The sequence below is a fragment of the Salmo salar genome, chromosome 21, assembly GCF_965601325.2.
Source record: "Salmo salar chromosome 21, fSalSal1, whole genome shotgun sequence".
In the NCBI taxonomy this organism is placed as follows: domain Eukaryota; kingdom Metazoa; phylum Chordata; class Actinopteri; order Salmoniformes; family Salmonidae; genus Salmo; species Salmo salar.
The window spans coordinates 5,821,322-5,848,191 of NC_138311.1; the positions used below are offsets into that span (position 1 = coordinate 5,821,322).

At 44.1% G+C, this 26,870-nt stretch overlaps 2 protein-coding genes across 8 annotated transcripts in view; one reads left to right on the forward strand and one right to left on the reverse strand.

Annotated features, from left to right (window-relative positions):
• Nucleotides 1-5,141: 5,141 nt before the first annotated feature.
• Nucleotides 5,142-11,939, reverse strand: LOC145862544 (uncharacterized). The gene is made up of 2 exons (XM_082966927.1): nucleotides 11,870-11,939; nucleotides 5,142-6,864 (listed from the first exon to the last, which is right to left on the reverse strand). Exon 2 carries the CDS (start codon nucleotides 6,792-6,794, stop codon nucleotides 5,163-5,165), a length of 1,632 nt encoding a protein of 543 aa, XP_082823053.1. The 5' UTR covers nucleotides 6,795-6,864; nucleotides 11,870-11,939; the 3' UTR covers nucleotides 5,142-5,162.
• Nucleotides 11,940-12,379: 440 nt separating this feature from the next.
• Nucleotides 12,380-26,870, forward strand: part of LOC106581643 (cell division cycle protein 16 homolog) — a 46,451-nt gene continuing 31,960 nt past the window's right edge. For 3 of the 7 annotated variants that reach the window (XM_045704361.2, XM_045704367.2, XM_082966928.1), the window contains exons 1-4: nucleotides 12,380-12,557; nucleotides 14,517-14,571; nucleotides 14,651-14,763; nucleotides 19,926-19,964. In XM_045704361.2, coding sequence (XP_045560317.2) covers nucleotides 12,480-12,557; nucleotides 14,517-14,571; nucleotides 14,651-14,763; nucleotides 19,926-19,964 — 285 coding nt within the window. In that variant the 5' untranslated portion in view covers nucleotides 12,380-12,479. The remainder of the gene's footprint in view (nucleotides 12,558-14,516; nucleotides 14,572-14,650; nucleotides 14,764-19,925; nucleotides 19,965-26,870) is intronic. The other 4 variants (XM_014163798.3, XM_045704362.2, XM_045704363.2 and 1 more) reach the window with 4 other exon arrangements.

Genomic DNA, 26,870 nt, shown 5'->3' on the forward strand with positions numbered 1-26,870 from the left:
AAGGCGAGCATCCTGGAGTCACCTCTTCACTGTTGACGTTGAGACTGGTGTTTTCCGGGTACTTTTTAATAAAGCTGCCAGTTGAGGACTTGTGAGGAGTCTGTTTCTCAAACTAGACACTCTAATGTACTTGTCGTCTTGCTCCGTTGTGCACTGGGGCCTCCCACTCTTTCTATTCTGGTTAGAGCCAGTTTGCGTTGTTCTGTGAAGGAAGAAGTATTCAGCATTGTACAAGATCTTCAGTTTCTTGGCAATTTCTCGCATGGAATAGCCTTCATTTCTCAGAACAAAAATAGACTGACGAGTTTCAGAAGAAAGTTCTTTGTTTCTGGCCATTTTGAGCATGTAATTGAACCCACAAGTGCTGATGCTCCAGATACTCAACTAGTCTAAAGAAGGGCAGTTTTATTGCTTTTTTAATCAGACCAACAGTTTTCAGCTGTGCTAACATAATTGCAAAAGGGTTTTCTAATGATCAATTAGCCCTTTAAAATGAATAACTTGGATTAGCTAACACAACGTGCCATTGGAACACAGGAGTGATGGTTGCTGATAATGGGCCTCTGTATGCCATGTAGATATTCCATAAAAAATCTGCCGTTTCCAGCTATAGTAGTCATTTACAACATTAACAATGTCTACACTGTATTTCTGATCAATTTGATGTTATTTTAATGGACAAAAAAAAAGTGTTTTTCTTTCAAAAACAAGGACATTTTTAAGTGACCCCAAACTTTTGAACGGTAGTGTATATAAATATATTTTGGTGGGGTGGCTTGCATGTTATTTGGCATTAATACGTGTCACATATCAGTTTGCAAACAATGTAAAAAAAATAATAATAAAAAAAATATATATATATATATATATATATATATATATAATTTAGTAAATAAAGCCGCATACAACCATGGTCTCTTTTGTTTTCTTGAGTAAGGAAGCTCCAAAGTGCAGTGTTTCAGCCTAGCTCAGTGCTTCTGTGGTGGTGGAGCAGGCCAGCAGAAAGTAGGAAGCGTTGCGCCATGACTGGCTCAGTATTCTGTTACTCATGGGGACATTGCGCAATCGCCTAGCTTCAGTCCTTAAGTAAGGGTAGACATCCCAAATTTCAGCTCTTTGGGTCCTATCATGGAGTTATATTACAAGTGCCCTTCCAAGAAGGCTGATCATGGGGCTCCTGAGTGGCGCAGTAGTCTAAGGCACTGCATCTCAGTGCTTGAGGCGTCACTATGGACACCCTGGTTCAAATCCAGGCTGTATCATACCTGGCCGGTTTGGGAGTCCCATAGGGCGCGCACAATTGGCCCAGCCTCGTCTGGGTTTGGCCGGTGTAAGCTGTCATTGTAGATAAGAATTTGTTCTTAACTGACTTGCTTGGTTCAATGAAATAAAAGCCTACATCTTACTTTCACAATCTTAGCTATCATTGTGAATCAAGTCCACTGCCAAATCCTTTTTAATCCTTGTCATATGAAGAGAAAATATAGATAAAACATTGGTGGCCATTGGACAAACATTACACAACAAGTTGGAAATCGCAAATTCAACAATGAGTTGTTTGGAAGGAATCGGTGACTGTGGCTAACTGCAAGCATTGCAACTGGGAAGTCAGACTGAGAAAATATGTTTTGAACGGTCATCCAACTCGGAATTGTAAATCTTTTTCTTTGACAAAATTCGCCAACAAAGGCACACAACAAGTCCAAAAATGTCTTATATGCTGCTGCATAAATGATGTAATATGCCAGGGAGATATGGTCAGCCATATCAGCAATGTTTTTTTTAAAAGGCACTAAATGAGGCTGAATGAACTGTTTTACTGCCAGACAAGGCTCCGTTGATAGCTATTGTGAATTTTCCAATACATATGGGGCAATTATTTATTTCAGAAGGAGCCAGCTAAACTAGTGCACTCTATATGTGCTCTGGGTCCTAGGACCATGCCTCAGGACTACCTGGTATGATGACTCCTTGCTGTCCCCAGTCCACCTGGCCGTGCTGCTGCTCCAGTTTCAACTGTTCTGCCTATGGAACCCTGACCTGTTCACCGGACGTGCTTGTTGCACCCTCGACGACTACTATGATTATTATTATTTGACCATGCTGGTCATTTATGAACATTTTAACATCTTGACCATGTTCTGTTATAATATCCACCCTGCACAGCCAGAAGAGGACTGGCCACCCCTCATAGCCTGGTTCCTCTCTAGGTTTCTTCCTAGGTTTTTGGCCTTTCTAGGGAGTTTTTCCTAGGGAGTTTTTCCTAGCCACCGTGCTTCTTTCACATGCATTGCTTGCTGTTTGGGGTTTTAGGCTGGGTTTCTGTACAGCACTTTGAGATATCAGCTGATGTACGAAGGGCTATATAAATAAATTTGATTTGATTTGGGTCATTAGACACCATTAGACATGAACCTGTCTGGGGTGTGGACACGACTGGTTATTCCTGTAACTGTGTTATGGGCAACTATGTACTGTTGCTTTGGTTACATGTCTTGGGTCTTTTCCAGAACATGGGTGTCCCTTTCAGAGGAGTTAGCAGGATGACATGTATGGTTATTTCTGTAAAGTGCCAAGGACTGTTACTATGGTCCTACGTGCATGAACCTGGCTTAAGGCGAGTACAGGTCTATTTTTTAACTACACTGCTCAAAAAAATAAAGGGAACACTTAAACAACACAATGTAACTCCAAGTCAATCACACTTCTGTGAAATCAAAATGTCCACTTAGGAAGCAACACTGATTGACAATACATTTTGCATGCTGTTGTGCAAATGGAGTAGACAACAGGTGGAAATTATAGGCAATTAGCAAGACACCCCCAATAAAGGAGTGGTTCTACAGGTTGGGACCACAGACCACTTCTCAGTTCCTATGCTTCCTGGCTGATGTTTTGGTCACTTTTGAATGCTGGCGGTGCTTTCACTCTAGTGGTAGCATGAGACGGAGTCTACAACCCACACAAGTGGCTCGGGTAGTGCAGCATCCTGAGCTGTGGCAAGAAGGTTTGCTGTGTCTGTCAGCGTAGTGTCCAGAGCATGGAGGCGCTACCAGGAGACAGGCCAGTACATCAGGAGATGTGGAGGAGGCCGTAGGAGGGCAACAACCCAGCAGCAGGACCGCTACCTCCGCCTTTGTGCAAGGAGGAGCAGGAGGAGCACTGCCAGAGCCCTGCAAAATGACCTCCAGCAGGCCACAAATGTGCATGTGTCTGCTCAAACGGTCAGAAACAGACTCCATGAGGGTGGTATGAGGGCCCGACGTCCACAGGTGGGGGTTGTGCTTACAGCCCAACACCGTGCAGGACGTTTGGCATTTGCCAGAGAACACCAAGATTGGCAAATTCGCCACTGGCGCCCTGTGCTCTTCACAGATGAAAGCAGGTTCACACTGAGCACGTGACAGACGTGACAGAGTCTGGAGACGCCGTGGAGAATGTTCTGCTGCCTGCAACATTCTCCAGCATGACCGGTTTGGCGGTGGGTCAGTCATGGTGTGGGGTGGCATTTCTTTGGGGGGCCGCACAGCCCTCCCTGTGCTCGCCAGAGGTAGCCTGACTGCCATTAGGAACCGAGATGAGATCCTCAGACCCCTTGTGAGACCATATGCTGGTGCGGTTGGCCCTGGGTTCCTCCTAATGCAAGACAATGCTAGACCTCATGTGGCTGGAGTGTGTCAGCAGTTCCTGCAAGAGGAAGGCATTGATGCTATGGACTGGCCCGCCCGTTCCCCAGACCTGAATCCCATTGAGCACATCTGGGACATCATGTCTCGCTCCATCCACCAACGCCACATTGCACCACAGACTGTCCAGGAGTTGGCGGATGCTTTAGTCCAGGTCTGAGAGGAGATCCCTCAGGAGACCATCCGCTACCTCATCAGGAGCATGCCCAGGCGTTGTAGGGAGGCCATACAGGGACGTGGATGCCACACACACTACTGAGCCTCATTTTGACTTGTTTTAATAAGGACATTACATCAAAGTTGGATCAGCCTGTAATGTGGTTTTCCACTTTAATTTTGAGTGTGACTCCAAATCCAGACCTCCATGGGTTGATAAATTGGATTTCCATTGATTATTTTTGTGTGATTTTGTTGTCAGCACATTCAACTATGTAAAGAAAAAAGTATTTAATAAGATTATTTCTTTCAATCAGATCTAGGATGTGTTGTTTAAGTGTTCCCTTTATTTTTTTGAGCAGTGTATAAAACGTGTGTAAAACGTGTGTTCCAAGACTGGAAGGGAGTTGCTTCATGAATCCGCTTGGATTTTGTTATTGTAATAAAAGTCTATTTGAACGTACATGCTCCGGTATTTGTGAAATATGATTGACTGAATATTTCCATGACATAGCCAGGTGTAGCAGTGGTAAGGATTCACTCCATTGTGCTGGAAAGAAAGCTCTGCTGTTGGGACAGCTTTATGTAGGCTCTAACCTAGAGGTCGGCCGATTATGATTTTTCAACGCTGATACGATTATTGGCGGGCCAAACAAGCCAATACCGATTAATCGTCCGATTTTTTTTAATTTATTTTTTATTTGTAATAATGACAATTACAACAATACTGAATGAACACTTATTTTAACTTAATATAATACATAAATAAAATCAATTTAGCCTCAAAAAAATTATGAAACAAGTTCAATTTGATTTAAATAATGCAAAAACTAAGTGTTGGAGAAGAAAGTAAAAGTGCAATATGTGCCATTGTAACGGCTGTCGGGAGAGAGAGTTGACAAAGGCGTAGCGGAGTTAGTGTTCATCATGATATTAATTTAATAAAGAACACTACACAAAACAAAACGAGAAAACTGACAGCCAAACAGTCCTGTCAGGTGCAAAACACTCAACAGAAACAATTACCCACAAAACCCAAAGGAAAAACATGCTCCTTATGTGTGACTCCCAATCAGCAACAACGAACTTCAGCTGTGCCTGATTGGGAGCCACACACGGCCCAAAACAAAGAAATACAAAAAACCTAGAAAACGAACATAGAATGCCCACCCAATGTAACACCCTGGCCTAACCAAAATAAAGAACAAAAAACCCCTCTCTACCCCCCCCCTCCAGTACCCCCCCCCCCCCCCCCCCCCCCAAGGTGCGGACTCCGGCCGCAAAACCTGACACTGAAGGGGAGGGTCCGGGTGGGCCTTCTTACGGCGGTGGCTCAGGTGCGGGACGTGGCCTCTGCTCCACCCTCGGCGTCGCCCTCTTAGGTGGCGCACCTGGCCGCGCCGAAGGTCTGGTGGGCGACCCTGACTGCGCCCGGCTGGCGGGCGGTGATAGCTGTGCCCGGCTGGCGGGCGGCGATGGCTGCGCCCGGCTGGCGGGCGACCCTGGTTGCGCCCGGCTGGCGGGCGGTGATGGTTGCGCCCGGCTGGCGGGTGACCCTGGTTGCGCCCGGCTGGCGGGCGGTGATGGCTGCGCCCGGCTGGCGGGCGGCGAAGACTGCGCCCGGGTGGCGGGCGGCGATGGCTGCGCCTGGCTGGCGGGCGACCCTGGTTGTGCCCGGCTGGCGGGCGTCCCTGGCGGCTCCGGCGGCACTGACCCAGGATTCACCAGGCTGAGGAGACATGTAAGAGGCCTGGCCCTAGGCGCAGGCACAGGACTCACCGGGCTAGCGGGTGGCTCTGACTGCTCCGGACAGGCGGGCGGCTCTGGCGGCTCCGGACAGGCGGGCGGCTCTGGCGGCTCCGGACAGGCGGGCGGCTCTGGCGGCTCCGGACAGGCGGGCGGCTCTGGCGGCTCCGGACTGGCGGGCGGCTCTGGCGGCTCCGGAATGGCGGGCGGCTCTGGCGGCTCCGGACTGGCGGGCGGCTCTGGCGGCTCCGGACTGGCGGGCAGCTCTGGCGGCTCTGGACTGGCGAGACCCACTGGAGGCCTTGTCCTAGGAGGCGGCACAGGACAGACCAGGATAGGGAGACTCACTGGAGGCCTGGTCCGAGGAGGAGGCACAGGCTTAACCAGGATGGGGAGACCCACTGGAGGCCTAGTCCTGGGAGGTGGCACAGGACGGACCAGGATGGGGAGACCCACTGGAGGCCTGGTCCGAGGAGGAGGCACAGGCTTAACCAGGATGGGGAGACCCACTGGAGGCCTAGTCCTGGGAGGTGGCACAGGACGGACCAGGCTGGAGAGATCCACTGGAGGCCTGGTCTGAGGAGGAGGCACAGGATAAACCGGGCTGTGGGGGAGCACTGGAGTTCTAGACTTGACGCTCTTTACCCATACTCCAGGTTGAATGCCCACTTTGGCCCGGCACGGGCGGAGAGCAGGCATTGGGCGAACTGGACCCTCCCAGCGCCCTGGAGACACAGTGAGCAGAGCCGGTGCAGGATACCCTGGCCCGAAAAGGCGCACTGGAGACCAGACGCGCTGAGCTGGCACAACCCGTCCTGGCTCGATGCCTGCCCTCGCATGGCACTTGCGGGGGGCTGGCCTATAGCGCACCGGGCTATGCACGCGTACTGGGGACACCGTGCGCTTTACCGCATAACACGGTGTCTGACCAGTACTGCGCTGCCTCCTGTAAGCACGGGGAGTTGGCTCAGGTCTACCGCCTGACTCCGCCAATCTCCCCATGTGCCCCCCAAAAGGCTGCCTCTCGTGTCTGCTGTGCTCCCTTTCCTCACACCAGCGCCTCTCAGCTATCGCCTCCTCGATCTCCCACTGCAGGTGGCGATACTCCCCAGCTTGAGCCCATGGTCCACCTTCGTCCAGTAATTCCTCCCATCTCCAGGAATCCTGAACGATCCTCTCCATTTTCTCCAAAGTCCATGAGTCCATACTATTCTTCTCCTGGTGCCTCTCCTTCCTCCGCTGCTTGGTCTTCTTGTGGTGGGTAATTCTGTAACGGCTGTCGTGAGAGAGAGTAGACCAAGGTGCAGCGGAGTTAGTGTTCAGCATGAATATTTATTTACGTAAGAACACGATACAAAAAACAAGAAAACCGACAGCCAAACAGTACTGACAGGTAACACACTGAACAGAAACAATTACCCACCAAACCCAAAAACATGCTCCTTATGTGTGACTCCCAATCAGCAACAACGAACTTCAGCTGTGCCTGATTGGGAGCCACACACGGCCCAAAACAAAGAAATACAAAAACATAGAAAAAGGAACATAGAACGCCCACCCAATGTAACACCCTGGCCTAACCAAAATAAAGAACAAAAACCCCTCTCTATGGCCAGGGCGTTACAGCCATGTAAGAAAGTTAACGTTTAAGTGCCTTGCTCAGAACATGGGAACATATGAAAGCTGGTGGTTCCTTTTAACACGAGTCTTCAATATTCCCAGGTAAGAAGTTTTAGGTTGTAGTTATTATAGGACTATTTCTCTCTATACGATTTGTATTTCATATACCTTTGACTATTGGATGTTCTTACAGGCACTTTAGTATTGCCAGTGTAACAGTATAGCTTCCGTCCCTCTCCTCGCTCCTACCTGGGCTCGAACCAGGAACACATCGACAACAGCCACCCTCAAAGCAGCGTTACCCATGTAGAGCAAGGGGAACAACTACTCCAAATCTCAGAACGAGTGACGTTTGAAACGCTATTAGCGCGCACCCTGCTAACTAGCTAGCCATTTCACATCGGTTACATCAGCCTAATCTTGGGAGTTGACAGGCTTGAAGTCATAAACAGCGCAATGCATTGCGAAGAGCTGCTGGCAAAACGCACGAAAGTGCTGTTTGAATGAATGCTTACGAGCCTGCTGGTGCCTACCACTGCTCAGTCAGACTGCTCTATCAAATCATAGACTTAATTATAATATAATAAACACACAGAAATACGAGCCTTAGCGCATTAATATGGTCGAATCCGGAAACTATCATCTCTAAAACAAAACGTTTTTTCTCTCAGTGAAATACGGAACCGGTCCGTATTTTATCTAACGGGTGGCATCCCTAAGTCTAAATATTCCTGTTACATTGCACAACCTTCAATGGTATGTCATAATTACGTAAGATTCTGGCAAATTAGTTCGCAACGAGCCAGGCAATGAACGCAAGAGCAGTGACACAATTTCATGTTAGCAGGCAATATTAACTAAATATGCAGGTTTAAAAATATATACTTGTGTGTTGATTTTAAAGAAAGGCATTGATGTTTATGGTTAGGTACATTGGTGCAACGACAGTGCTTTTTTCGCAAATGCGCTTGTTAAATCATCACCCGTTTGTCGAAGAAGGCTGTGATTCGATGAGAAATTAACAGGCACCGCATCGATTATATGCAACGCAAGACACGTTAGATAAACTAGTAATATCATGAACCATGTGTAGTTAACTAGTGATTATGTTAAGATTGATCGTTTTTTATAAGATAAGTTTAATGCTAGCTAGCAACTTACCTTGGCTTCTTGCTGCCCTCGCGTGACAGGTAGTCAGCCTGCCATGCAGGCTCCTCGTGGAGTGCAATGTAAGGCAGGTGGTTAGAGCGTTGGACTAGTAACCAGAATGTTGCAAAAACGAATCCCCGAATCCCCCCTGAACAAGGCAGTTAAACCCCCGTTCCTAGGCCGTCATTGAAAATAAGAATGTGTTCTTAATCTGACTTGCCTAGTTAAATAGGCAAATAGTTATATATTTTTTTGTTAGATTTAAAAAAAAATCTTTATAAAAAATAATAATAATAAAAAATAAAAAAAAACGGCAAATCGGTGGCCAAAAATACCGATTGTTTTGAAAACTTGAAATCGGCCCTAATTAATCGGCCATTCCGATTAATCGGTCGACCTCTACTCTAAACGTTTGTGGGCACCGCTTGTCGACGTTATAGGGCAATTAAGGTATTGTTTAATGTGGTGTTTAGTGGCTTTTTTGAGTTTGACCCACCAAGAATTACATGCTAAAATCACCACTGGGCCTATCTATTTTACTTAGGTGATGATGGAAGTTATAGGCCAACTGCTGCATTGGCCTATATGCTGAGTTCCAGGCGCTCATTTCTTTAACCGCCAATGGATCACAGCGCTGATGCTCTTGCATAAGTTGAATTTTATAAATTTTTTGTATTTTTATCATTTGAATTCAGATTTTTAGGATTAACGACGTACCAATGATTGAGAAACAAAAATCTTATTGTTGAAATGAAACTGTTCCATGAAAATGCTAATCTAAAAATAATTATAATTGGCACGTATGTAGATTGGTTGAAATAAGAAATTGTAAGCGTCCCCAAACTTGAAACTCACAAGCCGCCTATCGTCTTTCCTAGAACACCCATTAAAAAAAAGATGTGGTCCCGTGAAAAAAACGTACCCGCCTATGGAAATCAAATGCCCGTCCAACTTATTAGTTCTGGCGCAGTCTCTGCTTTTCCAACTTCTTCAGTCCCTGCTTTTACAACTTCAACAACTCCTAAATGTATAGTGTAGTTTGTTTCAGGGATTTTACAACTAGCTAACTACTTCACATGCTGATATTGACTTTGGCATTATTGTGTGTAGGCAGCTACGTATTCTAGCTACCTACCTAGCTAGCCAGCCAGCCTTTATGGGTTTTGTAGTGGACTTGAGCTCCAACAGATTTCCATAACAAAATGTTACATGTTGCGTCCAACCAAAAAACACACTATACCGTGCCTATACAGTGCCTTCGGAAAGTATTCAGACCCCTTGACTTTTCCACATTACAGCCTTATTCTGGAATTGATTATATAGATGTTTTTCCTCATCAGTCTACACTCAATACGCTGTAATGACAAAACAAAAACACACGTTTTTACAAATGTTTGTTAAATTTATAAAATTAAAAAAATGATATCACATTTACATAAGTATTCAGACCCTTTACTCTGTAGTTTGTTGAAGCACCTTTGACAGCGATTACAGCATTGAGTGTTCTTGGGGATGACTCTACAAGCTTGGCACACCTGTATTTGGGGAGTTTCTCCCATTCTTCTCTGTAGATCCTCTCAAGCTCTGTCAGGTTGGATGGGGAGTGTTGATGCACAGCTATTTTCAGGTCTCTCCAGTGATGTTCGATCGGGCTTAAATCCGGTCTCTGGTTGGGCCATTCAAGGACACTCAGAGACTTGACCCGAAGCCACTCGTGTGTTGTCTTGGCTGTGTGCTTAGGGTTGTTGTCCTGTTGGAAGATTAACCTTCGCCCCAGTCTGAGGTCCTGAGTGCCCTGGAGCAGGTTTTCATCAAGGATCTCTCTGTACTTTTCTCCATTCATCTTTGCCTTGATCCGGACTAGTCTCCCAGTCCCTGCTGCTGAAAAACACCCCCACAGCATGATGCTGCCACCACCATGCTTCATCGTAGGGATGTGGCCAGATTTCCACCATACGTGACACTTGGCATTCAGCCCAAAGAGTTCAATCTTGGTTTCATCAGGCCATAGAATCTTGTCTATCATGGTCTGAGAGTCTTTAGGTGCCTTTTGGCAAACTCCAAGTGGGCTGTCATGTGCCTTTTACTGAGGAGTGTCTTCTGTCTGGCCACTCTACTATAAAGGCCTGATTGGTGGAGTGCTGCAGAGATGGTTGTCCTTCTTGAAGGTTCTCATCGCCACAAAGGAACTCTAGAGCTCTGTCAGAGTGACCATCGGGTTCTTGATCACCTCCCTGACCAAGGCCCTTCTCCCCTGATTGCTCAGTTTGGCTGGGCGGCTAGCTCTAGGAAGAGTCTTGCTGGTTCCAAACTTCTTCCATTTAAAAATGATGGCGGTCACTGTGTTCTTGGGGACCTTCAATGCTGCAGGCATTGTTTGGTACCCTTCCCCAGATCTGTGCCTCGTTACAATCCTGTTTCGGAGCTCTACAGCCAATTCCTTCGACCTCATGGCTTGTTTTTTTCTCTGTCAACTGTGGGACCTTACATAGACAGGTGTGTGCTTTTCCAAATCATGTCCAATCAATTGAATTGACCACAGGTGGACTCCAATCAAGTTGTAGAAAGATCTCAAGGATGATCAATGGAAACAGGATGCACCTGAGCTCAATTTTGAGTCTTATAGCAAAGGGTCTGAATACTTATGTAAATAAGGTATCCATTTTTTTTTTATATACATTTGCAAACATTTCTCAACCTGTTTTCGCTTTGTCATTATGGGGTATTGTGTGTTGATTGATGTTAGTTTGTATTTTTTTCACTGTATTTATTCCATGTGTCACTATTTCAATGTTTTATTTTATCTTAAACTCTGCATTTTTGGAAAAGTTTTCAGCTGTTGTTTACAAAGTATGTCACCAATATAATTTGATCAGCGATATTTAAAAAATAAAAATAATAATAATAAAAGGTGTGTAATAATTTTACATTTTATAGGGTTCTTTCCACATGGCCATATCTCCATGATACATTAATTTAAAACATTTTTTTTATGGAAGACATGCGCCTAACACCTTTGTGTAAGCATAACTTGGGCGGAAGTGTAGTTTGTCAACTGGAGGCCAGTGATGCCAACTTAGCAATTTTGTTGCTATATTTAGCAACTTTTCAGACTACCCTGGCAACTTTTTTTTCAAACAGCACCTAGCAACAAATTTAGCTACTTTAAAAAATGTATTTTAAACTTTTAGCAACTTTTGAAAAGTGACTAACGCTAAAATGCACGTATATTCCCTCTAAATGACACAAAAACGATTTTCTCTGTCACACACTCAGTCACAATACACGTGCCTGGCTTCAAAAGTGCATTGTGAATGACGTCTGCAGAAGGCCAGCAGCAATTTCAGTACATTGCAAATTATTGTTGGCTGACAGCAGTAGCAGTAGTAGGGGTTCGACGAGCCAAACTCAATGAATATAGATGGTCACGAATGTTTGATCTTGAACAGAACTTACAACATCAATCAACATATCTCAATCAAAATTGTACAGAAAAGAGTGAGAATCTGTACCTGAACAAATGTCAAATCATATTTTTCACCGAGATGGCCAGTCAATTTGAGTAACGTTATTGTGTATTCTACGTCATGATGCAGTTTTACGTTATCACGCAATGACATCACAACGTAATTTAGCAACTTTTAGCAACAAATCAACCTGCCTCTAGCAATTTACCCTGAAAATGTGTTGGCAACACTGCTGGAGGCACATACAGCCTATGAACGGCTTGTGTGTCGTTTTATTTCAAAGATTAATTCTCGCTGATATGAAAGATAAGGGGCATTTCAGTATATGTTTCAAAAACAGTTTCACAAGCAATGATTATTGACTTTTCTAAACACCGTTTGAATTGCGGTACACGCGAAGCAAAACGCTCAAATGTTCTCTGCTGTAATAAAATAAAATATTGTGGGATTTTTTTTCTTCTCTGAAATGACCGGAACCCTGATCAAAGGGTCGAGTTCCTTGCGGAGTATTTTAAGTGACACTCCCGATGCAAGAAGACCGCGGACTTTTTTTTGTTTTTTTTTTGGGGGGGGGGGGGTTCCTTGCGTAGCTAGTTTACGATCTTATTTTCACACGATGGTTTTATTTCTCGCTGAATGAAAATGTTACGCTTTGATGTATAAAGGGAGCATTAGGACAATCACAATGAATCTCGACAGACTTCGAAAACGTGTACGACACTACATTGATCAGGTAAGAAACGTAGACTAGATGTGCTAAATTGGTAGTTGGCTAGTTTGTCGCTGTCAGATTACCGTAATTTGTTGTACCGGCTAGCTAGCTAAATGAATGGACTACTGTTCATAATGACAAGTCTACAGTTTCCAGATGTCTAACACACACTTGCGTTAGCTAGCTCCTCAGATATCAACATTATGCTAACCTTAGTACCTAGTTAGCTTCCCTGCTACCTAAGTCAGTGACCTGAGCTAGTTAACGCACGTTGTGTACTTGGACTACGGTAGCTGGTTACCCCATTCATAGCTCTCAAACTCTAGGCGACATTCTGCCTTCTCCCTACAGTTCTCAGTCGTTAACTTCGCCCACGACTGCCTTATCTGAACTACAATCCCGATGCTTTGTGATAACGTTTAGACACGTCAACCGTCGCTTGCGATCTGGATTTCAAAACATATGGCCCTTGCTTCATTAGTGAGAGAGAATCATTCAATTAAGTTGTAGCCGTTTTGCACAGATCCATACAGTTATGGGTGCCTCCATCCGACGAAACTACACTTCCTAAATTGCGCTTACACAGGTGTTGGGAACATACAAGATGGATAATTAGCGCAGGTGGCCGCCTCTTGTTTTCCGTAAACAAGCACTGTAACTTGGATATAAGACCATTTGGTAAAACTAACCCTATTAAGGTGTGTAGGACTTTGTGACATCTTGATGTAAAAAGGGCTTTAAATACATTTGATTTATTGTATCAATTTGACCTTTTTAATTATTTCTCGCTGATATGAAAGATGATATCTTTATGCTTACGAAACCGTTCAACTTGCCATTCATCAGCTTTTCAAGCTTAATGTCTAAATGCGATTGGTACTTACCAAAGAATGGAGTTTTGCTGATCGACTGTAGTCATGGCTGGTATGTACTTACAAAAAATGTCTAAATAAAATGTTATATGCAACCGAAAAAAGGCATTGGTATTGTTTTTCACCAAGTGTGCATGCATCAAATCCACCTCTTCTGCACCACCTAAAACATCTGTAATTAATGCCATGCACAGATCAGCTGATCCAGCAGCAGGGAAGTATGGGCTTATTTTGGACCTAAACTTGTCGCCTGCCTTCGCGTCTGGGACAATGACTCCCATTGTCAGGGCAGAGATATGAGCATCTCGTCGTTAGATACAGATCTGTTTTATCACCTACAACAGTGGATGAATGTCATATCAATCTATTTCACCTGTACTACACAGAATGCAATAATATTTCATACAAGGGGGATTAAGTAGACAATATACGGTATGTTTACAGTGATTGTATATTTAAGCAATAAGTCACGAGGGGTTGTGGTATATGACCAAAATACCACGGCTAAGGGCTGTTCTTAGGCACAACGCATAATAGCCTTATTGCTATTGTAAACTGGTTACCAATGTAATTAGAGCAGTAAAATAAATGTTTTGTCATACCTGTGGTATATGGTCTGATATACCATATGTACTGTCAGCCAATCAGCATTCAGTGCTTGAACCACCTAGTTTATAATTCTATTTTGTATATTTTAATTTAGTTCCTAATATTGCAGGAGGTGCTGAAGAGGTGGATTTGGTGCAAGCACACTCAGTCAAAAACAATACTTAGATTATTTCCAGACAAGGCATTTTTTTGGTTGCATGTAACTTTTTATTTAGACATTTTTTGGAAGTACATATCGGTGTGACGGCAGTAATGACGATAGTTGCTTGAAAAGCTGTTGAATGGCAAGTTGAATGGCTGCTTCCTGGGCTTAAAGGAGAATCGCCATATTCAACCTAGATTCTGGTTAAATTCAGGGGCTACTTGTAGGGTGGCTAGATAACTGCTAACTTGTATCAGTGAGTATTGACAGCTCCTGACAGTATCAGTTTCATACTTCTAGTTAATACATTCAGAATGTTTGCTTTCATGCTGCCTTTCCTGTCTGTTTTGTTTGCAGCAACAGTATCAAAGCGCTTTATTTTGGGCAGATAAGATTGCATCCCTGTCTCATGGTGAGTAATCTTCTTGATTTGATGAGATCATCTGACTAGGTTACTATAGAAGGTAAGTTAGTCCTCTATTTAACTGAAGTTGTACCTTTCACAGAAGACCCCCAGGATATCTACTGGCTAGCACAGTGCCTTTACCTCACCTCCCAGTACCACAGAGCCTCCCATGCCCTCCGCTCACGCAAACTAGATCAGGTAAGACCACCTGGTTGGCTCCCTGAGTACCAGCATATTTCTGTATGTCAACTCCGCGCTCACTGTGGGGCACTCAGGCTTGCATGCAACCTGACTAATGACATGTCATTACTTTAATAATTATCACTTGCGATACGATTTTGAAAACCTTCTGGAACTTGGATTAGTACAAAAAAAATGTACTTACTGTTTGCAGTTTTAGCACTGTGTTTTGAATAACACATGCATTCAGCCAGTGTATGGAATTTTCTTCTACTGCACTCAAATGTTGTACTTCGGCTGGAAGCATGAATTGCGTTATTCAAAATTCAGCCGCGTGCAACTAAAACTGTACAGTAAGCGTGTCTTTTGTATTTGAAAATATTTATCGCTTATATGAAAAGTAAAGTTTTAAATGTTTCCAAAACCGCATTGCAAGCGACGAGTATTAAGGTTTAGACCAGGGGTATTCAACCGGAGGTACTGCAGGTGTTCAGCGAAAATATTAAACGCCAATGTAACCTGTCTAAATGACCACCTGTAGCACTTCTATCTTTACCCATGAAATGCTTTGGGGCGGCAGGTAGCCTAGTGGTTAGTGTTGGGCCAGTAACTGAAAGGTTGCAAGATCGATTCCTCGAGCTGACAAGGTAAACATTTGTCGTTCTGCCCCTGAACAAGGCAGTTAACCCACTGTTCCTAGGCCGTCATTGAAAATAGTATTTGTTTTTAACTGACTTGCCTAGTTAAAGGTTACACACACACACACACCCCACTGACCCCAAAAAAACATTGTTTATATTTACATGTCCCCATTACTCGTAAAACATAATCAAAACCTATTTATTTTCCTTACTTGCTGTGCTGTTTTGTTGTTCAGTCGTTTCATTCTCAACCAGGATTTCATCATACAAGTCAAGCAGTGAAGTTTCAGCTCTCTGTACGTGGCCTTTCTTCCTCGGTGCGCACTGTCACTGTGTCTGTTTCCATCTTGTCCAGCTGTGTCTGTTACATTTCACGTAAACCCTGTTTCTTGTCTGCATCGAAGTAGTGGGCCATGTACATAGCATCAAGCATGGTGGTGACACAGTAAAGAGAATGCCACCGAATCTCTTGTTCACAGCCTGTGTCGGCAGTTTTGTTGAACATGAGTTTCAATGCCATGACAGAGGGTATCACTTTTGCTGCAGGTGCAGGTGATGAGCTTATTTCTCGTGTCAGTTGTTCGAATGGAGCTTGGTAGCGTGTTCCTGTTTCAATGATGTTATCAATTGCCATTGAAATGGTAGCAGCGGTATGACAGCCAGCATATTCATGAGCGTGCAATACGACTTTCCTCAGTTCGAAATCCTCGACGACCCACTGTGCTGTCAGACTCGGCATGCTCATGGGGCTGACATCGCTGGTCCAAATTTCAGTCGTGAAGCTTTTTTAGCTGTGATGCTATTACTGTATAACTCCTGTAGGGCAACATCTGAAAAATAGCTCACTTGGTAGTGTGTACCGGTGCTCGACCAGTCGGCGAAGCCAACATCACCCATGACCAGAGAATGGTTGATTGTCAAGGGCAATGAATTTCATTATCTTGGTGTTATTGGATTTCGCCTTTAAGAAAATTTCAGCGAGACAACTGTCTTTCAAATGACTGCTCGACTTGTTGACTGCTCGATCCACACAGCAGACATTGTGGGCTAGGTTAGGAATGCTGTGTTGCACTTGTAGCGCAAAACTTTACGTGGTGTCATTACATCATGCACCTACGTTATATAGGTATGCACGTCAACTTTGACATCGGTTTTGCACATCGCTGTTAAAATAGACATCGAACCATGTTGATATTTTTAGCAAATCTAGTCCCATTCCGATATACTTACTGATATCGTGCATCCCTAGTTACAGCCTTATTCTAAAATGTATTAAATTGTCCCCCCCTCAATCTACACACAATACCCCATAAATAACAAAGAAAAAAAAGGGTTTAGAATTTTTTCCAAATGTATTTAAAAATAAAAAAACAGAACATTTACATTAGTATTCAGACCTTTTACTCAGTACTTTGTTGAAGCACCTTTGGCAGTGATTACAGCCTTCAGTCTTCTTGTGTATGACGCTACAAGCTTGGCACACCTGTATTTGGGGAGTTTCTCCCATTCTTCTCTGCAGATCCTCTCAAGCTCTTTCAGGTTGGATGGGGAGCGTCACTGCACAGCTATTTTCAGGTCTTTCCAGAGATGTTCGATCGGGTTCAAGTCCGGGCTCTGGCTGGGCCACTGAAGGACATTCAGAGACTTGTTCCGAAGCCACTCCTGCATTGTCTTCGCTGTGTGCTTTGGGTCATTGTCCTGTTGGAAGGTAAACCATTGCCCAAGTCTGAGGTCCTGAGCGCTCTGGAGCAGGTTTTCATCAAGGATCTCTCTGTACTTTAAAGGCGCAAACATTTTTCTTTGATCCTGACTAGTCTCCCAGTCTCTTCTGCTGAAAAACATCTGCTGAAAAACATCCGCCCAGCATGATGCTGCCACCATCCTTCACCGTAGGGATGGTGCCAGGTTTCCTCCAGACGTGACGTTTGGCATTCAGGACAAAGAGTTCAATCTTGGTTTCATCAGACCAGAGAATCCTGTTTCTCATAGTCTGAGAGCCCTTTAGGTGCCTTTTGGCAAACTCCAAGCGGGCTGTTGTGGCTTCCGTCTGGCCACTCCCTGACCAAGGCCCTTCTTCACCGATTGCTCAGTTTGGCCGGGTGGCCAGCTCTAGGAAGAGTCTTGGTGGTTCCAAACTTCTTCCATTTAAGAATGATGGAGGCGACTGTGTTCTTGGGGACCTTCAATGCTGCAGAAATGTTTTGGTGCTCTTCCCCAGATCAGTGCCTCGACACAATTGTTGCTCAGAATTTCTTCGACCTCATGGCTTGCTTTTTGCTCTGAGATGCACTGTCAACTGTGGGACCTTATATAGACAGGTGTGTGTGTGTGCCTTACCAAATCATGTCCAATCTATTGAATTTACCACAGGTGGACTCCAAGTTGTAAATCTAAAGGATAGGGCTGGGCGACATGGTCAAAGTCTCATCCCGATAACGATACATATCAAGATATACACTTTTTCTGTAAATTCAATGAATAAATAGTTTATATAAAATGACCATGTAAAGCCTTATTTCTTATTACATTTTTAATTATGCTCAACAAATAAAAGGTATTTGGTAACTTGGGTCGAGTGTTATCACCAACTCACTTAACTCCTGTTTCTCAACCGTGTAAATTGGGGACATGTCTTTGCAGATGTAAGTTGTAACGGCTGCTGTTATCTTCGTGACTCTTTGCCATATTGTGTGCCGCGGGCAAAAGCCTCTTGCAACGTCTGAGTTGGGTTTGTTTTGAGCACTCGACTGTACTTTTTTGGGTCTCATCCGTAGAGACTCTCCGTACTGTTTCACATGATTCTTGCGTAGGTGTTAAGAGGTTAGTGGTATTTGAGCCTGTTGACGGGACTGGCCTGCGACATATTTTGCAGAGGTCGGTTTTCTAGTCCGTGTCAGACTTTTCATACCAAACAACGTCCATGCGACCGAAGTAACCCCTCTTTTAGGTACGGTCTCCGTGCTCTGTGTCGCATTCACACTCCATGTTTTTTTTGTGTTGCAAATTTCCTTCCACACGGCACATGTGGAAGAACGCAAAGTGACGTCCAATTTGATGAAAAATATTGCTGTAAATTCTTGAATATGGGGTGAGACATTGTTACTCATTTGTAAATAAAGCCAGTTTGTTATTTAGAATTATTTATGTTTTTAGAGGGAGAGAAACCAAAAACCTACAGTCATCTCATGGGTCTCCCAGTCGAGGCCGGCACAGGTATTGAACCAGCATCTGTAGCATCACGGCTTGCATTGCTACGCAGTGTCTTAGACCGTTCGGTCGGGAGTGTACTACAGTAAGAGCAAAATAAAATAATAACCTTTAGTCTAACAACAGTTTTAGTAAGTAATACTGAAGTCGTGTACAATTATCACTTTCTATTTAGGTTTATGTCGCCCATTCATTGTCAGTTAGAGAGGCAGTAGGACCCAAAAGCATAATCGGTGCTCTGACTCCCCCTTGCGCTGTTCTGGAGCAATGAAGTGGTGACGCAGGGTACCGTATTAAACCACAAATTACCTCTAAGTACCGCAGCATAATCGCAGAACTTTTAGTGGCGTAACCACTGTATGTGAAAAATTGTGTGTTTCTGTTTTGTAGTCAAATATGTGCATCGTGTGATTTATGACCAATTGTGAGTAGGGATTGCCTACTAATTCTCGAATAATTGGTTGACGTCATTGGAAACCATTGTTTGGACTACAAAACAGAAATACGGCGTTTTTGTGAAGTGGAAACGTCAATGAGCAACAACTGCTCAGCCGGCCATGTGGTAGGCCACATAATCTCACAAAGAGACCGCCCAGTGCTGAAGCACGTAAAAATCATCTGTCCTCACTACCGAGTTCAAAACTGCCTCTGGAAGCAACGTCAGCACAATAACTGTTCATCAGGAACTTCATGAAATGGATTTCCATGGCTGAGCTGCCGCACAACAAGCCTAAGATCACCATGCGCAATGCCAAGTGTCGGCTGGAGTGGTGTAACGCTCGCTGCCATTAGACACTGGAGCAGTGGAAACGCGTTCTCTTGAGTGCTGATCACGCTTCACCATCTGGCAGTCCGATGGATGAATCTGGGCTTGGCGGATGCCAGGAAAACGTAGTGCCCGACCTCACTAATGCTCGTGGCTCAATGGAAGTAAATCCCTGCAGGAATGTTCCAATATCTAGTGGAAAGCCTTCCCAGACGAGTGGAGGCTGTTATAGCAGCAAAGGGGGACCAACTCCATATTAATGCTCATGATTTTGAAATGAGATGTTTGATGAGCAGGTGTCCACATACCTTTGGTTATGTAGTGCATGTTGATGTTGGGGCGGTGCTGGAGATTATGATTATGAAGTTTAACGCTTTTGAACGGTCCCTTTAACATTTAGACTGTCGGCATTTCCCTCATATGCCAGATATTTGTAAATAGACGCTAACATGCTAGTGTTACTGTCTATGAATGGGCAAATGCTGGTGCCATTGTTGAGGTGAAAAGTTGTCTGTCAGCTTGTGCTTTGGTTTTCATTTTCCCAATATGTATCTTTCATTTCACAGTTGTATGGTGCGTGTCAATATCTCGCTGCTAGATGCCACGTGAGTATTAACATTAAGCTACTTCTTGTGATGAAATCTACCTGTTCAAACTCTCCATCCTCCTATTAGTCCATGGACCTTCTGGAAAATGGGTTCACTTTTATAGTCATTTTTATATATTGATTGTATGGGAAATTATGCAAAATAATCTTTTGAAGGCTGTTAAAGGACATTTGAGACAAGGTGGAATGTTCACATGCTCAGTGAAAATGACTATCAAACAACAATTTAACATTTTATTGGGTGGAGCTTATCTTAAAAACCATGGGTTTTGGGAAAGGTTCTAATGATTTACCTAGACTGACTCATCTTATGAAACAAAAATGTTAGAAGTAGTAGAAATGCATACATATTTGTTTAAGGAAAATTGGTCATGGCCTAGTGGGAAATGATACCAAGAGATCCAAATCTGGTATCATATTGGTTTTATAGTTGTCACCTGCAATGCTAAGATGAAATGTGTGCTATGTCATTTGTTGAGTTCACACAGATTTAGGTAAACACATTCTCTAAAAAGGAATACTTGTGATAATTTTTTATTTAACCTTTAACTTCTGTCCTTGACCATCATGATTTCAAACTTATGCTCTCTAACCTTTTAACCTTAAGTTATTTAGTGATGTGTTACCTAATTTGGCAGCCATTAGTTCAGCAGCTGGTTGACAAATGTTATAGAAATTATGCCATTGGTGATTAGAAAAACCTTAGCCTATGGGCCTCCCGAGTGGCGCAGCGCTCTAGCGACTCCTTGGGGCGGGCGCATGCACATTGACTTCGGTCGCCAGTTATACAGTCTTTCCTCTGACATATTGGTGCGGCTGGCTTCCTGGTTAAGCGAGCAGTGTCAAGAAACAGTGTGGCTTGGCAGGGTTGTGTTTCTGAGGACGCATGGCTCTCGACCTTTGCCTCTCCTGAGTCCCTACAGGAGTTGCAGCGATGGGACAAGACTGTAACTACCAATTTGGATATTGGGGGGAGGGGGAAAATGACAAAAATACAAAAATAACCAGCCTTTGTGCATTTGGACCATTGCTGATGCCCTCGACAACCCTCAGCAGTCTCTAACTCAGGGCTCTCCATCCCTGTTCATGGAGAGCTACCCTCCTGTCGGTTTTCACTCCAACTCCAGTTGTAACTAAGCTGATTTTTAAGCTTATCGACCAGCTAATTATTAGAATCAGGTGTGCTAGAATAGGGTAGGAGTGAAGCAACAGACGGTAGTGCACCAGGAACAGGGTTGTAGAACCCTGCTTTAACCAGTACATATTTCAGTAGGATGTACACTACAATGTATTTTCCCATAGATAGGGTTAGCTAGACACGATCTATAGAACGTGTCTAGCTAAACCTAAGGCTTCAATACACCAGCTATGTATGTTGATGTCCCCTAATTATCAGGTGGTTTGTTAGAAAGTTAATGTTGGAATGTAGTTTGACAGCATTTAAGACAGCTTTTACTTTTCACAATATGGCATATCATTATAATCACTACAAAACAGTGAAAGATATGTATAATATTCATACAAACATATGTTGTTTTACATAGAAAAATTAGCTATAAATACAGACCAAAAACAGTTGTTTGAAGCATTTTGCTAATCTATTTTACAAAGATTAGATATTTAGCAAACCTGGCTGAATTGGTTATCTGCATAACTAAAATATTTAATTGTCATTAGGCATATTCTACCTATTATTAAAACCAGTGGAGCTGGTTTGTGGCCATGTTGGGAAATGTTTAACCTATGGTTAAATCTGCAAAACTAGGGATCATTGTTTACACTTCTCCTAACTTTGTCAACTTGTGTGCACTCATTATGAAGGCATTTTGCAAGAATGGGTTCCCTGTACCTCTTTGCTGGACGTAATGCATTCCTATGGGATCTCATAGTGCAATGTATGGGGCAGATTTCACAAAAACATTTTATTGTTAACACAATTTATAGTATCATATTGCATATCATTTTAATTATTAGACATCAGTGAATGCTTCTAGAACAGCTTTCCCTGTGGCTCAGTTGGTAGAGCATGGTGTTTGCAGCGCCAGAATGGTGTGTGCAACGCCGGGGGGGCCAGTACAAAAAAATGCATGAAATGAAATGTACACTGCTCAAAAAAATAAAGGGAACACGAAAACAACACATCCTAGATCTGAATGAAAGAAATAATCTTATTAAATACTTTTTCCTTTACATAGTTGAATGTGCTGACAACAAAATCACACAAAAATAATCAATGGAAATCCAATTTATCAACCCATGGAGGTCTGGATTTGGAGTCACACTCAAAATTAAAGTGGAAAACCACACTACAGGCTGATCCAACTTTGATGTAATGTCCTTAAAACAAGTCAAAATGAGGCTCAGTAGTGTGTGTGGCCTCCACGTGCCTGTATGAATGACCTCCCTACAACGCCTGGGCATGCTCCTGATGAGGTGGCGTATGGTCTCCTGAGGGATCTCCTCCCAGACCTGGACTAAAGCATCCGCCAACTCCTGGACAGTCTGTGGTGCAACGTGGCGTTGGTGGCTGGAGCGAGACATGATGTCCCAGATATGCTCAATTGGATTCAGGTCTGGGGAACGGGCGGGCCAGTCCATAGCATCAATGCCTTCCTCTTGCAGGAACTGCTGACACACTCCAGCCACATGAGGTCTAGCATTGTCTTGCATTAGGAGGAACCCAGGGCCAACCGCACCAGCATATGGTCTCACAAGGGGTCTGAGGATCTCATCTCGGTACCTAATGGCAGTCAGGCTACCTCTGGCGAGCACATGGAGGGCTGTGCGGCCCCCCCCCAAAGAAATGCCACCCCACACCATGACTGACCCACCGCCAAACCGGTCATGCTGGAGGATGTTGCAGGCAGCAGAACGTTCTCCACGGCGTCTCCAGACTCTGTCACATGTGCTCAGTGTGAACCTTCTTTCATCTGTGAAGAGCACAGGGCGCCAGTGGCGAATTTGCCAATCTTGGTGTTCTCTGGCAAATGCCAAACGTCCTGCACGGTGTTGGGCTGTAAGCACAACCCCCACCTGTGGACGTCGGGCCCTCATACCACCCTCATGGAGTCTGTTTCTGACCGTTTGAGCAGACACATGCACATTTGTGGCCTGCTGGAGGTCATTTTGCATGGCTCTGGCAGTGCTTCTCCTGCTCCTCCTTGCACAAAGGCGGAGGTAGCGGTCCTGCTGCTGGGTTGTTGCCCTCCTACGGCCTCCTCCACGTCTCCTGATGTACTGGCCTGTCTCCTGGTAGCGCCTCCATGCTCTGGACACTACGCTGACAGACACACCAAACCTTCTTGCCACAGCTCGCATTGATGTGCCATCCTGGATGAGCTGCACTACCTGAGCCACTTGTGTGGGTTGTAGACTCCGTCTCATGCTACCACTAGAGGGAAAGCACCGCCAGCATTCAAAAGTGACCAAAACATCAGCCAGGAAGCATAGGAACTGAGAAGTGGTCTGTGGTCCCCACCTGCAGAACCACTCCTTTATTAGGGGTGTCTTGCTTATTGCCTATAATTTCCACCTGTTGTCTATTCCATTTGCACAACAGCATGTGAAATGTATTGTCAATCATTGTTGCTTCCTAAGTGGACAGTTTGATTTCACAGAAGTGTGATTGACTTGGAGTTACATTGTGTTTAAGTGTTCCTTTTATTTTTTGGAGCAGTATATTTAATGTATGCATTCACTACTTACTGTAAGTCGCTCTGGATAAGAGCGTCTGCTAAATGACTAAAATGTAAAAATGTTTCAGGTAGCCTAGAGCATTGGGCCAGTAACCGAAATGTTGCTTGATCGAATCCCCAAGCTGACAAGCTATAAATCTGTCATTCTGCCCCTGAACAAGGCAGTTAACTCACTGTTCCCCGGTAGGCCGTCATTGTAAATAACAATTTGTTCTTAACTAACTTGCCAAGTTAGATAAAAAATAAATAAAAAATCTTAATGTAATTGAAATGACTACAAAAATTTGTTTTTTTATCCTTTTCAGATTTTTTATTTTTTTTAACCACTATTCTGGTAATTATTTAGCGAAATACATAACTTGCATGGGCCATCATTTTGGGTTGTCCTCATTGTAACACATTTTATGCAATTATTGGTCTTATTACACCAATTATTTATTCAGTTATGGCCATGCAAAATCAATGCAGTTTCTTCCCATTGAAAGGAATGGCGGCCATCTTCGAAATAGGCTGTTAGGACTGATTGACAAAATCTATGATGACTCATATATATATACCTATATATATAGCCAAATGCAATTTAAACTCAGTTTTTCACAATTCCTGACATTTAATACTAGTAAAAAGTCCCTGTCTTAGGTCAGTTAGGATCACCACTTTATTTTAAGAATGTGAAATGTCACAATAATAGTAGTGAATGATTTATTTCAGCTTTTATTTCTTTCATCACATTCCCAGTGGGTCAGAAGTTTACATACACACTCAATTAGTATTTGGTAGCATTGCCTTTAAATTGTTTAACTTGGGTCAAATGTTTCGGGTAGCCTTCCATAAGCTTACTACAATAAGTTGGGTGAATTTTGTCCCATTCCTCCTGACAGAGCTGGTGTAACTGAGTCAGGTTTGCAGGCCTCCTTGCTCGCACACACTTTTTCAGTTCTGCCCACACATTTTCTATAGGATTGAGGTCAGGGCTTTGCCACTCCAATACCTTGACTTTGTTGTCCTTAAGCCATTTTGCCACATCTTTGGAAGTATGCTTGGTCATTGTCCATTTGGAAGACCAATTTGCGACCAAGCTTTAACTTCCTGACTGATGTCTTGAGATGTTGCTTCAATATATCCACCTAATTTTCCTACCTCATGATGCCATCTATTTTGTGAAGTGCACCAGTCCCTCCTGCAGCAAAGCATCCCCACAACATGATGCTGCCACCCACTTGCTTCGCGATTGGGATGGTGTTCTTTAGCTTGCAAGCCTCTCCCCTTTTCCTCCAAACATAACGATGGTCATTATGGCCAAACAGTTCCCATTTTTTGTTTCATCAGACCGGAGGACATTTCTCCAAAAAGTATGATCTTTGTCCCCATGTGCAGTTGTAAACCGTAGTCTGGCTTTTTTTATGCCGGTTTTGGAGCAGTGGCTTCTTCCTTGCTGAGCGACCTTTCAGGTTTTGTCGATGTAGGACTCGTTTTACTGTGGCTATAGATACTTTTGTACCTGTTTCCTCCAGCATCTTCACACGGTCCTTTGCTGCTGTTCTGTGATTGATTTGCACCTTTTGCACCACCAAAGTACCTTCATATCTAGGAGACATACCGCTCAGGAAGGAGACGCATTCTGACAGAACGCATCTCCTTCCTGAGTGGTATGATGGCTGCGTGGTCCCATGGTGTTTATTTGTGTACAATTGTTTGTACAGATGAACGTGGTACCTTCAGGCGTTTAGTTCATTCTTGGGAGAAATTTCCAGACTTGTGGAGGTCTACAATGTTTATTCTGAGGTCTTGGCTGATTTTCTTTTGATTTTCCCATGATGTCAAGCAATGAGGCACAGAGTTTGAAGATGGGCCTTGAAATGCATCCACAGGTACACCTCCAATTGACTCAAATGATGTCAATTAGCCTATCAGAAGCTTCTACTGCCATGACATCATTTCTGTAATTTTCCAAGCTGTTTAAAGGCACAGTCAACTTAGTGTATTTAAACTTCTGACCCATTGGAATTCTGTCATGCACAAAGTAGATGACCTAACCGACTTGCGAAACTATAGTTTGTTAACAAGACATTTGTGGAGTGGTTGAAAAACAAGTTTTAATGACTCCAACCTAAGTGTATGTAAACCTCTGACTTGAACTGTTAAAAAAAACTGCTAAAAAAAATTCCCCAATGGATCTCCTTGTCCTGTATGTATTTGGTATAGTTATCATCTTGGGCAGCCATACTCAACTGGCAGACTGCAGTCCAGATCCGGACTGAGAATGGGGTCAGAAGGACTGTGTTAAATATTAAAAAAAAATGTTTTATAGGAACTGTCAGGCTTTTAACTTACTGCTTTTGAGAATTGTTATAATAGAATATACAAGGTTACATTTGAAATTTGGTATTGCAGGGCAGTTTTCCTCATGTCATTCACTGACAGACCTTGTAGATCTATTTTTACCTGTCAAATGTTCCGTTGATCAACTACTGGCCATGTTAGCTGGTTAGCAAGATTGGTAAATTATACATTTACGTCATTTAGCAGACGCTCTTATCCAGAGCGACTTACAAATTGGGCATTCACCTTATGATATCCAGTGGAACAACCACTTTACAATAGTACATCTATCTTTTTTTTGGGGGGGGGGGGTAGAAGGATTACTTAACCTACCCAGGTATTCCTTAGAGGTGGGGTTTCAGGTGTTTCCGGAAGGTGGTGATTGACTCCGCTGTCCTGGCGTCGTGAGGGAGCTTGTTCCACCATTGAGGTGCCAGAGCAGCGAACAGTTTTGACTGGGCTGAGCGGGAACTGTGTTTCCGCAGAGGTAGGGAGGCGAGCAGGCCAGAGGTGGATGAACGCAGTGCCCTTCTGGTGTAGGGACTGATCAGAGCCTGAAGGTACGGAGGTGCCGTTCCCCTCACAGCTCCGTAGGCAAGCACCATGGTCTTGTAGCGGATGCGAGCTTCAACTGGAAGCCAGTGGAGTGTGCGGAGGAGCGGGGTGACGTGAGAGAACTTGGGAAGGTTGAACACCAGACGGGCTGCGGCGTTCTGGATGTGTTGTAGGGGTTTAATGGCACAGGCAGGGAGCCCCGCCAACAGCGAGTTGCAGTAATCCAGACGGGAGATGACAAGTGCCTGGATTAGGACCTGCGCCGCTTCCTGTGTGAGGCAGGGTTGTACTCTGCGACTGTTGTGGAGCATGAACCTACAGGATCGGGTCAC